Source organism: Lepidochelys kempii, chromosome 21 (genome assembly GCF_965140285.1).
Source record: "Lepidochelys kempii isolate rLepKem1 chromosome 21, rLepKem1.hap1, whole genome shotgun sequence".
Classification (NCBI taxonomy): domain Eukaryota; kingdom Metazoa; phylum Chordata; order Testudines; family Cheloniidae; genus Lepidochelys; species Lepidochelys kempii.
The window spans coordinates 11,395,175-11,409,689 of NC_136400.1; the positions used below are offsets into that span (position 1 = coordinate 11,395,175).

Genomic DNA, 14,515 nt, shown 5'->3' on the forward strand with positions numbered 1-14,515 from the left:
AGCCAGCCGGGGCTGGCAGGGTAAAAACCATCCACCCACTAAGCACTGCACAGCCCAGGCCCTTCAGAGTTGAGGTTAAATATAAAAGCCATCGAAAGCTGGCACCAAATCACTGTAACTTCCCTGTGCTGCTGTTATACAGGCGTTTGGGGCCCTGCTTACATAAAACCAATTTCGGAGGTTTGTCACTATAGGCCCGAGTTATTTCTCTGGGGAGGCCCATGTAGCCTTTGGCGGGAGGGGATTCAGGGGATGGATCTTTCCTCCTTGTTGTTGTGGTGGGAGCACCTGAAGGGAACCAGAGTCTTTGGTATGTTTGGGGGTTATGAGGATGGGCTGGATCCCACAGATTCATGTGTGGGGCGAGGGGAGGCTGCTGAGTCCGATGTTTGTGGCACTTCAGTGTAGAGTTGGGGGTGTGTGTGTGTGTGTGTGTGTGAAAGAGAAACTACACTGAAAATTGGGCTGAAACACACAATCTTTTCAATCAGGTCTCCCCCGTGCCAAGCAGCACCAGATATCAGGTCAACTTCCTACCGGAGAACGAACTGGTGAGGTGGAACCTGGGTATATTTTGAGTGCAATTTATTTACCCTCTAAAAGAAAAGGAGGACTTGTGGCACCTTAGAGACTAACCAATTTATTTGAGCATAAGGGCCTAATCACATCAGCCACACTATCAGAGGCTCGTTCACCTGCACATCCACCAATGTGATATACGTCATCATGTGCCAGCAATGCCCCTCTGCCATGTACATTGGTCGAACTGGACAGTCTACGTAAAAGAATAAATGGACACAAATCAGATGTCAAGAATTATAACATTCATAAACCAGTCGGAGAACACTTCAATCTCTCTGGTTACGCGATTACAGACATGAAAGTTGCTATATTACAACAAAAAAACTTCAAATCCAGACTCCAGCGAGAAACTGTTGAATTGGAATTCATTTGCAAATTGGATACAATTAACTTAGGCTTGAATAGAGACTGGGAGTGGCTAAGTCATGAGGCAAGGTAACCTATTTCCTCTTGTTTTTTCCTACCCCCCCCCTCCAGACGTTCTTGTTAAACCCTGGATTTGTGCTGGAAATGGCCCATCTTGATTATCATACACATTGGAGGAGAGTGGTCACTTTAGATAAGCTATTACCAGCAGGAGAGTGGGGTGGGGGGAGGTATTTTTTCATGCTTTTTGTGTATATAAAAAGATCTTCTACACTTTCCATAGTATGCATCCGATGAAGTGAGCTGTAGCTCACGAAAGCTCATGCTCAAATAAATTGGTTAGTCTCTAAGGTGCCACAAGTCCTCCTTTTCTTTTTGCGAATACAGACTAACACGGCTGCTACTCTGAAACCTGTCATTATTTACCCTCTATACCCCAGCCTTAGACCAGTGGTGGCCACAAACAGCACCCCGGCAACCCTCTCTGCCAGAACTCTCAGCCAACCTCCCATGGCCTGTTCGCAGGCCCCAACTCCGCTCTGAGCGACGCCGCCAGAGAGCAAACTCCCGCTGAAAAAAGGCCGACGCCACACCCCCAAACAAACTACACCACAGCAATATCTTCCAAACCGAAATCCTGCTCCGGCAACGAGAAAGAACTGAGCGGATGTTACAGTGCCACCTGGTGGCTTCTGTTATATCAGCGCTCGCAGTCAGCACATCTGTTCATTTAGTAACACAGGAGAGCAATCAAGCCTGCCATTTAGCTGGTAAGCTCTTTGTGGGTAAGGATTGTCTTTTTGTTCGGTTTGTACAGCGCCCAGCACAACGGGGGGGGGGGGGGCTGCGAAGTGCAGTCGTGATACAACACTGGAGTGCTGAAGTTGTAACTGCTGGAATAAGGGCGATTTCACACAATTGTGAGTGAGCTTAGAAATGTTTCATTGAAGTGCAGGGGGCCAAATCCTCCCCCCGGGGAGCCTTAAAGTCAAAGGTACTTAAACTCATGCACTATGCAGATTACTAGCAGTGCCTGCGATTAGTGGAAGGGAAAGAATTCTAAACATCACCTTTCCTTTTTGGCATCTTTGCTGCCTCGCAGTCAGCTTGGACAATTCATTATTCATTTTGCAGCGATGCCCCGAGCCTCCAGTTGAGATCAGTGCTCCAATGGGCTAGGCGCCGGACACATATTAAAACACGTCTCTGGCCCTAGAAAGAGCCTCACAGCTCGGGGGGCGGGGGGGGGGGGGTGTCAATGGGCTCACCGTTACTCCGCTCTCTTTTCCTGCAACACCACACCTGGGGAGTGGAAGAAGGGGACCTGGCTGCTCCCCAACCAGCCCGGGGAGCGGGGAGGTGAAGAGCCTCTGGAGTGGAAAAAAGAGTAGGGGTGAAGCTGGAAGAGTGGGAATTGATGTGGGGCCTGGGGTACAAAAAAAATTGGACATCTGGGAAGATCCTGAGCCCATAACACTAGACAGCTGGGCGTGTGCACTGAGCATCCTTACACATTTCCCAGGCCAGCGGCCTCAACAAAGGGACGATTCTGAGAAAACCTGAACAAGCTGCAATGGGTAAATAATTGCTGCATGGGGAGAAGGACTGATGTGGAGTTGGGGCGGGGCCACGGACTGAACGGATTATAATATGGGGGTTGGGGGGAGGCTGGAAGCGCTGTCTCATCAGGAGGCAGCTGGGGCCAGACTGGCCTTACTATAAATTTGGGTGAATTCAAGCTGGCTAAGTCCGTGTGCGTTGGGGGGGGGGGGGGGCGTTCAAAAATCAAGCGACCCGCCCAAAAAACACAATAGCAACACCCAAAAGGTCTCAATATTTGGGGGGGGGGGAAGATGAGCGTGCGGGCTCTGATTCTGGGTGGGTCATATTCCCCCCCACCCCTTCCCACCTGCCCCTGAAACCCCTTGATCTTAAAAGCACTGCTCCCATGACGGTACGCCGGCAAGCAAAGGTTTTGTGTCCTCGCCTGGCATTTCCGCAGATGATGGGGAAGTGATTGTGGGGAGCGGGGGGCCGGGGTCTGCATGTTGGGGGCATGGGATGTTTTGCTGCGGCGGGGGGACGCTGCTCCTTTAAGGTGTGGAAGGAAAAGACTGGGCCTGTGAACCAGGAAGTGGAACATGCTGCCCCACGGGGAGCTGGGCCCTGACAGATGGAGGCCCTGCAGAGCCGGTGCTGAAGCTGATTTTGCCTCCAAGGCCCTGGTAGCCGGGGGGGGGCGGGAAATCAACCCCCTGGCGGGAAATCAACCCCCTGGCAGCTACCCCCAGCGGGCTGCAGCTTCTCTCTGGGGCCTCCCCGGCCTGCTGCACGAAGGAGTCACACCGCAGGCTGCTCAGTCCCGAGCCAGTGGCCTGATGGTCAGCGCTATAATGGAGGCTAGTAGGAGCCACAGGTACGCGGCGCCTTACTGCACTGGTGGGGCTCAACCTTTGCGGGCTCCTGGCCCCCTTTCAGGAGGCGGATTTGTCTTGGGTACCCCCAGTTTCACCTCACTGAAGAACGGCTTGCTTACAAAGCCAGACGAGCATGTCACAGCCGCTGGTACGGAGAAAGGGCCGGCTGTCTCCGGTTCACCATGTACTTATAAAATAAATCCACGGGATGCTAAATCTTGTCCTTACTTTTCAGCGCACAGCGTATCGAGCAGCATGCCCGAGTCACGGTCTGCGTGCAATGTTCGTTCGTACTGACTTCGCTCGGGCTTTTTATGTCGCCTGTGGTAAAACTAGGCAAATATCTCGCTGTGTTGATGTCCCCCCCCGGAAGAGCTCTGCGTACCCCGGGGGTACACGTACCCCTGCTTGAGAACCGCTGCTGTACAGAATCAGGCCCCTTCTGTGGCGGAGCCTAGCTCTGGATTTAGAACTCTGCAGATTGAACGTTTTGGCCTGAGGTTTCCCCCTTGGGCGTCGTCCGGGCTGGGATTTGGAAGGGGCTGGCGAATATGCGTACAAGGGACTGTGCCTTTGGCATGCATGACACAGGCTGAGATGGCAGTTCTTAGCTGCTACCACGATAGCCTGCACCTTTCAAATCCTAGTCTAGATAAAGCCTGATGTGCCCTCTGTCTCCCCCAGTTCCATTTGGCAACCATGGGGGCGGGGATAAAAATGGTCACTCTACGGTGTAAATCGTGACTGTAATCTCTCCCAGACATACAGGGCTGTGCCCCACCCCGCTGATCTCTTTGGAGTTATGCTGGGTGAATTCGAATGGCCGTGCTGGAGAGCTGACGTCTCATTTGTGGGCTGTCAGGACAGCGCCCATCTCCCTGTTCCATTCGTGAGCTGGCGGGACACCACCCATCCACCCTGTTTCACCTCCAGAGCTGGGGGCTCTGTGGTGTCCACAGCTACGGCACCTGCACCGCCCAAGAGTCCTGAGAGTTTAGAGGCTTCCCTGGGGGCCTGGGAGCTCCCCCAGAAACCATTCCCAGCACATTTTCCCCTCCTGTCCTCTGTGCACACCACAGCAGCGTGGTCTAGTGGGTGGAACAAGGCGGATGTGGATTTGGGTGACCTGGTTTCTATGTATTTTTAAAACCCTGCGATCAAGGCCTCTACAGATTTTGTGGGTGCATTTGTGGATTCTTATTTGTAAAGCAAACAACCCACTTGGCCCCAAATGTGGCCCTACAGGTGGAATATTTTTGTTATGCATTAGATATTCCCTGTGCCGTGTTTGCAATGTGGAGGTTGCCTCTAAGCTCCAGTAACAACCCTGCTTGACTGTGGGTGCCATGCCCAGCAGCTCCCTGCCCCTACCTCCAAACCGGAAAACAGCCGTCCAGGGCTCTATGGAGTTGACTGTCTGCTGTAGCATTGTGTGCCAGGCACCCGGTCGGGCATAGCTCTTCAGCAGTGTCTTGGGGGTAGCTGAGGGGCAGGGGGGTGCTGTGAGTGGTAAGGGCTGTCTACACAAAATGAATTTGCTCTTCCACCTTTTGTGTTCGCTCGTGAGCTCCTGCTGCTCCTCTCCCTTGTGTCACGGCTACAGGAAGTCACTGAGTCAAATGCCGTGGCTGGATTTTAAAAGGGGCCGTGTGATTTTATGACCAGTAATAGTTCGGGGACCTAGGAGAAGGCTAATCCAATCAGTGCTCCAGGGCAGAAGCCAACTGCCCCAGGTCAGGAAGGAATTCCTGCCCTTCCCCATGCAGCGTTGTGCAATAGGCTAAGTCTCTCGTGGGATGTTTTCACCCTGCTCTGAAGCTTTTCTGGGAGATGGGAGATCTTACTAGGCAGACCAGAGGTCTCTTCTGTCTTCTGGGGTATCTTACTATCTCAGCTGGTACATGGAACGAGACAGGATGATTGGATCCACTGTGACAGGAGATGGGGCACTGGGCTAGACAACCCAGTGGTCTGATCTGGATGCTGGGTACCACACTAGATGCACTAATTGTCTCCTAGGCAGCCCTTTTATGGCCTGAACCAATATATGCCAAATCCTGTTTCCCCCTCACCTCTCCTGGCTGCTTGGGGGGTTTTATTGCATCGCTGGGGGGCCTTGGAATGTGCCCTACCCACACCGGCCGTGTCCTTTGCAGGGCCAATGCGATGGAAGCTCCCTCAGCGCCCTGGCTGCAGAGGTTTGACAAGCCTTCCCGTCTCCTCCTCCACGCGCTGACGTCCGGGCCGTGCGGGGCGCTGGCTGCCTTCCGAGCCCTCCAGCGCAGCCGGGCCTGCGACGAGCCAGGGCAGGCGTTCCACTGGCAGATCTTCACCGAGACCTTATGTGCTGAAGAGCCCGTGCTGCGGGGGCCCGAGCGGACCCTCACCCTGTGAGTCACTTACGTTGTCTATTTAGAAAACTTGCAATAACGTCTCCGTCCGGCAGTTGTTTCGGCTCCTTAAGGGCTAGATCCTTCACGGTGCTGATTGCCCTGAATTCCCATTAAAGCCAATGGGAGATGAGGCAGCTCCGCATCATACAGGACCAGCCCTGGAGTGCCAAACCTCTTGCTCGTTACCGCACTGGGAGCGTGGGTTGAGTTAAGAGGGCAGGCTTGGCCCTGGGTGCGGAGAAGAAGCAACATACTGGTCTGTGTATTAATAATGCTTTGCACACACGCGTCTGCATAACTAACCGCTGCAGCACCTGCGGGGGGCAGGGGGGGCTCCCTGTGTCACGCGGGGAAAGGTGAGGCGGACAGATGGAAAGTGCCCAGTTCCAGAGCAGGGCTGTTGTGTGGTCAGAACGTTGGGGATCTTTCGGGCCCAGAGCGGGCTCAGACCAGATCCGGTTTTCTATAACCGCTATATCTGACCCTGTCATGGCCCATCTCTGCTCCTCTGCCTGCTCCTTTCCCCCCCAGCGGACGGTGGTAGCACCCGGGGCCTGGCCCATTCCCTGGAGCAGATCTACAAGTGAATTCCTTTCACTCCTCCTTTTTTTCCTCCCCCTTCTGCCCCCTGCTCAGGAGACCACTACTGCTGCTGCTTCCTGTGATGTGCCAGAGAAATCTCCTCTCCCTGCTGCACATGGTGCAGGGCAGCATGCCGAAGGACTGCCTCAGCCAGCTGCTTCAGGCCACCCGCAAAGATCCCAGCCCAGACCTCTGGGTGCAGGCCCTGCGGGATCTACTTCAGAGGGGGCTGAGAGAAGAGAGGAGCTGTTGGACTCCACTTCCGCTGACAGACACCTGCCAGCAGCAGCTTAAAACGCTGTGCCAGAAGTTCGTGGGTGGCACTGAGAGCAAACTGGACTTGGAAAGGAAACAGAGCTGGTTCATCCAGGAGCATCTAGGCCCTGAACTCTGGCTTGCTGGGGATGCGACCGACTCTGCATCTCAGCTTAGGAAACGCAAGCAAGTGGCTAAGGAAAGTCTGGACCCCGAGGGGGAGCGGCAGAGGAAAAGGTCCCGGTTGGAAGAGGAGGAGTTAGACCTGGAACCTCTGGCAGGATGCGCCTTTGTGAAAGGAGCTGGTGCAGGGGAGGAGGAGGAGATCAGTATAGAGGCATCTGGACATGGGTCTATTCGGAGCCAAACCAGGGGTGCCAGTGAAAATGCCCAGCCCGACGCCGTCATGGAGACAAGAGAGGCCAGTCAGGGTTCCCAGCAGGACGCAGCAGCAAAAGTCCCTGATTTTATGCAGGTACCAGCTAGTGTTTGGGTTCCTTCTAAGTGAGTTATCTCCCGTGCAAGTACAGAACGCAGAACCCCGCCTTTCCAACAGCCAAAGCAGGCTGGCCACTCGAGCTCCCCGTTCTCCCCTGTCCACGCCTCACCTGGTGACGCTGTATCCCCTTCCCCTATGAACAGCAGACACTTGTCCTGTACCGTAAAGGCTACCAGAATTGGGCTTTGTGGAGCGACACGGGCAGGAGTGGGGCCTAGAGCCGCGGGCCTGCTCTCTGGGAATAAACGGTGTAGGTGTGAAAGGGATAATCTTGTAACTCCAGTTTCTCAGCCATTTTTTTTAGCAGCTGGCTTGCTTTCCATAGATCACTGCTACTAATGGCTGCCTTTAAGTGGAATAATGACTACCGTGGGTATACCTCCTCCCACCCACAGATCCCAAAGGGCTCTGCTGACTGATTGCAAACTACGTGTGGCATTTTTTGGGGTCCTTCTGCCCACTACCGAAATGCAGCTGCTTCTGGGATGAAGCACAGCAGCCCTTTAACAGCGCACAGCAACGTAACACAACAGTTCAGAACAGGCGAATGAAGGAAATGGCCCAGAGCACTGAGATTTGATTCTCTGCTTTCCCATGTCCCATCCCAGAAACCAAAGGGGAAGTAAAATGGGCTGGGGAATTATCTGGGTGGCTCTGGGAATTTTGTCTCCCTCCTGGAGGTTTTGTTCTTTCTAGACTTTAACTATTTTTAAAATGTTTTTCCCAGATGCATGTGCCTAGACTTAAGATGCTGCTGGAGATGGAGTCAAATGTAAGTATTTGCATCTGCTTTCCACTAGGAGCACTTAGTCTAAACCAGCTTGCACCAGGGGCTCCAGAAGGGGAATGCATTTGATCCAAGGAGACAGGCTTTGCAGGAAGAGGTGGAGGGGGTGACCTGTGCTGGGAAAAAGACAGTCCTGCTGCTGCGTCCTCCAGGTTCACACACTAACAGCTGTGTCCAAACTGGACTATCTATTCAATATCACCGGACAGCTGATACAACACCAGTGCACATCCCCTCTCTGAAAGTGGATGCTCAGAGGAAGGCATTAAGCCCCCATAATACACAGTGTTCTCCTCTCTCTACAGCTGGGGAAACTGAGGCATAAAAAGACTGAGCAGTTAGCTCAAGGTTACGTAGCGAGTCAGTGGCAGAGGTGGGAACAGAAGCTGGGAGCGGAGGCATTCAATCCTGTGTTGTAACCAGTAGGCTATACTGCCTCTCAGTACTATCCTTCTCACGGCAGGAACATATCTTCCTGCCCCACAGCAGTTACCTGATTAACTCCTGACACCTGAGAATTGATTCCCTTTGTAAGTGTTCATCTGGGCTGATGTCACGGCAGATGCTGCTCTTCTTCCTATGCATGAAGTTGGACAACTCTTGGCTTTGCTGTGCCCTGAACTCTGACCCTGGGTCTGTCCAACCATCTGCATTTAGCAGCAGCAAATGGTTTCCTTTGAAACCAACTGGGGGAACAGGGATAGAACCTGTTATTCAAATGGCCCAATTGATCTCCTGCTTCTCTTTAGCAAACAGACGGGACCGCCCCTCCCGAACTGCAGATCCTGAATGAATGCACCCCTGGCCAGGTGAGCGGGCAATGGTAACACAGGGAGGGATGCTGATTGCAGCCCGTTTAAAAATCATCCTGAGGGAACCAGCCTCTAATCCCTCTCCTCGTTCTTCAGCGCTTGGGAAACGTCCCGCTGCCGTCTGTAACGCTTGTACGGCCTCTCTCCCCTCTTCCAGCTGGAGGGACTGTGCTCGTTACTCCAGCTCTCGGAGCGCCCGGAACGCACCCTCGTGCAGTTCTGCACCTGGCTGCTGGCTCTCATGCCCGAGGTCAGCTACACTAACGCAGCGGTTCTGACGGAGCAGCTCTTCCTCCAGCGGGTAGGTACCGATGGCCCACGCCTCGGGTGCTGAGCTGGCAGAAGGCCCCCAGAGACAGTGTCCTCCCGGATCCATTCTCCTGATTGATAGACCCACCTTATGGGGAGAGAAGGGGTTGTACGTTGTGTTTCATGCTGGTGAATCCCAGGACACTGAAGTCCTGCCTGTACCCACAGAACAGGTCCAGCACTGGGCAGTGACAGCGCAAACTTTCCACGTCTGGTTCCGTCAGTAAGGGTGGGAAACCCTATGGGCCCTGCCCCAGGTGCTTATACTCTGAGACAGAGCTAAGAGCTGGAACCGGAGCTGAGCACAGGGAAAGCGTGGACAGTTACTGGTGAGCACAGGAAGGATTCCCAGCAGAAGTGGATTTGAAGCAGGAGGCAGTGAGACAGTCTTTGGAGGATAAGAAGAGGGTAAAGATTTGCAGACATGGGCCCCAATCCTGCCAAGAAGCATGTACATGCTTAAAGCTAAGCACATGCGTCAGACTCAGCACCTGATAGGCTCTGGGTGAAGAATGGGGAGGAGAGAGAAAGGGACAGAGAGAGCTGAAGAAGTCAAGAAGCTGGGAGGATGGGTTGGAGCGTAAGGAGCAAGAGGAAGTGAGTGGAGATGGGGACAAGGTCACGTACGGCCTTGGACATGAACCGAGCGTAAATATGTTGCGATAAGAGCTAGAAAGCCAGTGAAAGGAATCACAAAAAAACAGCCATACTGGGTCAGACCAATGGTCCATCTAGCCCAGTATCATGTCTTCCAACAGTGGCTGGTGCCAGATGCTTGAGTGAATGGAAAGAACAGGGCAATTAGCGAGTGATCCATCCCTTGTCATCCAGTCCCAGCTTCTGGCACTCAGAGGCTTAGGGACACCCAGAGCATGGGGTTGCGTCCCTGACCATCTTGGCTAATAGCCATTGAAGGACCTGTCCTCCATGAACTTATCTAGTTCTTTTTTGAACCCATTTGTACTTTTGGCCATCACAATGTCCCCTGGCAACGAGTTCCACAGGGTGACCGTGTGTTGTGTGAGGAAATACTTCCTTTTGTTTATTCTAAACCTGCTGCCTATTCATTTCATTGGGTGACCCCTGGTTCTTGTGTTCTGTGAAGGGGTAAATAACGCTTCCCTAGTCACTTTCTCCGCACCCATCCTGATTTTATAGCCCTCTCTCATATTGTCTGCGTCAGCTGTCTCTTTTCCAAGCCGAACGGCCCCAGTCTTTTTCATATCTCCTTACACAGAAATTGTTCCATTCCCCTAATCGTTTTCGTTGCCCTGCTCTGTACTTTTTCCAATTCGAATATCTCTTTTTTGAGAAGCGGCGACCAGAACAGCACACAGGTATTCAAAATGTGGGTGAACCATGGATCTGTGTAGTGGCATTTTGATATTTACTGTCTTCTGACCTCTCCCTTTCCTAATGATTCCCGACATTCTGTGAGCCTTTTTTGACGGCCGCTGCACGTTGAGTGGATGTTTTCAGAGAACTCTCCCCAACGACTCCAAGATCTTTCTTGAGTGGTAACAGCTCATTTAGACCCCACCCTTTTGTCTGTATAGTTGGGATTATGTTTTCCACTGTGCATTACTTTGCACTTATCAACACTGAATTTCTTTTGCCCAGTCACTCAGTTTTGTGAGATCTCTTTGTAACTCTTTGCAGTCTGCTTTGGAATTAACTATCACTGGTGCAGATGATGTGGTCGGAGGAGAGAATGGGGTCTCCGGTAGGGGTGTCAAGCTTGGATCTGAGATCACTGCCCATGGCACTGGCTGGGAGTTGCTCTGTGAGCTCACTGGTTGCTGGCAGTGCCAAAGGGCCTGAGCGGCAGAGAAAGGGACCTCGGCCTGGCTGGAACAGAGTCTCTGTCCTGAGCCCACAATGTCCCCTGACTTCAGAGAATAGAGCAAAACAGCATGGAACAGGTGCTGGTTCCTCCTTAGCTCCCTTCACCTTCAGCAGGGGAGGCTGTGCCATTTCTAAATGGTATGCACTAGACTTAATAACATTCCCTCCGTAGGCCCCTATCACCTGGGCTTCACTGACCCGCCCAGGGATGGAAAGGGTCCAGGCAACAGGGCCTGCATTTCCATGCTAAGCTGTATTTGTTCTGCAAGCCTCTTCCGTGCTCTAGGTTCTCTCGTTGACCCAGCCGGCCTCCCGTCATCTCATGGCGGCGCTGACCTCGTTCTGCTCCAAGTATGCTCGCCCAGTCTGCTGTGCCTTGATCGCTCCAGCCCTGCGGGCCCCGGGGGCAGGTGAGTTCGCAGCTCGTCCTACAGGGAGAAGGGCCCCTCTGAGGCTGGATGTATGTGCTATGCAGCCAACTTGCTCTCACTACACCGGAGAGCTGCGTTACCTGATCTGTGGGTCACCAGTCGTTGTCCGTACGGTCAGAGACCACAGATCTGCTCGTGTTCGCCGTCTCTGTTGCAACCAGCCTGCTAAGTCACTAAGAGTTAGGACTCCTCAGTGCACGGGAAAGCCCTGCCAAGCATTGAGTGGCACCTCCTTTTGAAAGTGGTATCAGTTATTCCCTCCATGTGGCCCAGGTTGGGGGGAGCCAGCCTCTCTCCAACACGGCAGACAAGGCCTTTGCCCTGCAGCAGGTCGAGGAGCCAGGGCTGTGAAGACATGCCCAGTGTGCGGCGGTGGAGCTGTCTGTGGGGGCGGGCTGAAGGGGATGGGATGTGACTGCTTGTGGCAAACGCTGCCATCTCGTCCTTGCAGGTCCCGAGGGGACGAAGCTAGTGTGCGAGCTGATAGAGGACAGCTTGGAGCCGGAGTATGTGAGGCTGGTACTCAGGTAAATGCTTACAGCAGGGGAGGAATTTCCACCCATTCTGTGTCCCCTCGCACAGGAATGACTGGGGTGTGATATTGCCCACTGATTCATATAGGCACCCCTCCCTCACTACAGGCTGAGGGCCAGGTACCGTCCTGGATCCACATAATCCACTCCATTGCACACATGGGAACTGTGCGGCCAGCATGAGGGCCATGGACCCTGGAGAACTCTGAGGCCAGAGGCGGGCAGGTAGCAGCGATCTGTTCCGAATAGTGGCCGCAGTTCAGCCGTGTCTCTTTCTCAGGCATAGACGACACTAGAAAGGGTTTGCTGGGATAGCTAATCCAGCAAACTGCCCCTATTGCAGACACAGCTTCTCCTGGCAAAGTAATTCTCATATCAGTATAGCTGATACCAGATCCTCTAACAAAGTAAGAGGTAAAACTCTGTCTGCGCTGGGGCCTTTTGTCGGTATAGACTTGTCGCAACTACTCACACCCCTACCCAATGTTATTATACCGGCCAGAGTTTCTGGTGTAGCCCTGGCCTTAGTCTCCTCTCCAGCCAGGTCCTGGAGATGCCGTGGTCAGAGGAGCTCATCACTGTAGTGCAGACATTGCTGGGAAGGCAGGTGAGCAAACACATTCTCTCCTGATCTATTTAAATGACCCTTTTGAAATACCTGGGTGTGAATTTAGTTGTGGTGAAAGGTGCCGGCTTGATGGCCTGGAGTCCTCTCTCTCCCCAGAGCAGGACTCCATCTTGACCCAAGCCACTGCTGTTATTATCCACTGCCCGTGCTACCGTGTCTGGGCTGTGCAGTTTGAGATGGAGCATTGCGTGTCTTCATGGGCAGCTCCTCCATATTCTAGATGAGGGCAGCTGCAGTCTGTGTCCCTCCCATGCTGCCTTCAGGCACCTGGCAATGTCCCTGGGTGTTTTGGGTGCCCCTGCTGTTAGTGGGTGATGACTGCTCTTTGGTTCAATGTATCCAGAACCTGCAGTGAGCCAGTCTGGGACTGTGGCGGGAGGGATAGCTCAGTGGTTTGAGCATTGGCCTGCTAAACCCAGGGTTGTGAGTTCAATCCTTGCGGGGGCCATTTAGGGATCTGGGGCAAAAATTGGGGATTGGCCCTAGCTTTGAGGAGGGGGGTTGGACTAGATGACCTCCTGAGGTCCCTTCCAACCCTGATAGTCTATGACTTGGTGTCTGAGGTGGCCCTTGTTCCTTGTATTCTCCTTGCTCCATGTCCACATCTCTCCTTCAGGTGGAGCTACCCCCTGAGCTCTTTAACCTCCTGGTCCTGAAACTGTGCCGGCTGGCCCAGGAGTTTGCTAAGTCAATGAATTACACGAAGCTGCTGATGGCTGTGCTGACCATATACAGCAGCAATGTGAGTCCGAGCTGAGAGTCCCATGGGGTCTTGCTTTTATGTGCACAGGGCCAAGAGGAAATTGCGCAAACACTACCTCTGCTTAGGGTGTCCATTGCTCCATCTCTTCGGTGAAAGGGATCTCACTTTAAATACCTTTCAGTTGGACGGGATTTTCTTCTTCACTTCCTGTCTTCACACTGTCTGTACCCCACACATCTGGAATTCCCGAATTCCAATCCACCTGGAACTTGGGAAGCGTCACTTAAATCCTGATTGTTCAGAGGAGCTGAGCACCCACAACTCAGCACATCTGGAAAACCAGGCCCAAGACCCAAAATCAGTTACCCCTTCTGAACAATGGACTCGGTGGGTTAAGCATCAGGTTTAGAACCGCTACAATGCCTGGAACCCCAGCAAGTAGATACGCTGACTTCTATGCGTGTATACAGTCTGGGCCTTTTGGCTGAGACCTTTAAAACGGAGCTCCTGCCTGCTGGAGGGGCCTGGGAGGGATATTTTGAAATGTGGCCCCTGCGTTTGGGTGTTGCTGTTTTGGGGAGCTCTGCGTCTGGCACCAAAGGCCTCCTTTTTCAGAGGCATTGAGTATTTCTTGAACGGAAAGCTCTGCAGAACGACACCCCTCACAGCTCCAGCAGAAATCAGTGGGCACTGCAGGTGCTCAGCACCTCTGAAAATTAGTCCCAGCGCGTCTCCAGTTGGGCTCCCAAATTCAGGCTGTTAACACAGGGTAACACCTAGCTCCGTGGAACTCGGTTGCCTATGAGAAAGGAAACAAATCTTACCAGCCACCGTTCCTTTAAATCCAAGCCAGAGTAACCTAAACAGCTTCTTTTCCCTCTTCCTTCACAGATTACTCCAGCCCACCGGAGACATTTGTCTGGTGCTCTGGATCTCAACCACACAGCTCTCCGGAAATCTCTGCAGGCTGCCCTGGAACAAATGGCTCCCAGGTGAAAAAATAAGTCCGTCCCCTACGTTCCACAGGGGTGGGAGAGCTTCATGGCCGTCTGCCCCAGCCGGGAACACCACAGGCCGCCCAGGAGGGCATGTGAGAAGTTCTTAGTGTCGGTGTGATGGAAACGGGTGGGAGATACCCTGAGATGCTGACATTTGCAGGGGTGGAAACTGCACTGAAGTCTTGCTTTAGCTATTACTCCATGTGTAAGTTTCCCTGTCCCTCAGCATTTTCTGATTCCTTCTCTCTCTCTCCCCCTCCCAGGTGAAGTTGCCCATGCATAAACATGAGCTATCCCAATGGAACGGAGTGGTACAAATGACTGCCTTCTCAGACTCCATCCACCAAGGGTCTGTGCAGCTTGAGGAGGACCTTC

The 14,515-nt window shown here is 53.2% G+C and overlaps 1 protein-coding gene across 1 annotated transcript; it reads left to right on the forward strand.

Annotated features, from left to right (window-relative positions):
- The first annotated feature begins 3,077 nt into the window (after positions 1-3,077).
- FANCE (FA complementation group E) lies at positions 3,078-14,138 on the forward strand. The gene is given in 13 exon segments (XM_073319835.2): positions 3,078-3,165; positions 3,168-3,295; positions 3,297-3,364; positions 5,522-5,755; positions 6,395-7,070; positions 7,822-7,866; positions 8,631-8,690; positions 8,851-8,994; positions 11,134-11,257; positions 11,730-11,805; positions 12,352-12,418; positions 13,056-13,181; positions 14,034-14,138. Coding segments are annotated over 13 exon segments (1,929 nt in total). The 5' UTR covers positions 3,078-3,089.
- Positions 14,139-14,515: the final 377 nt, after the last annotated feature.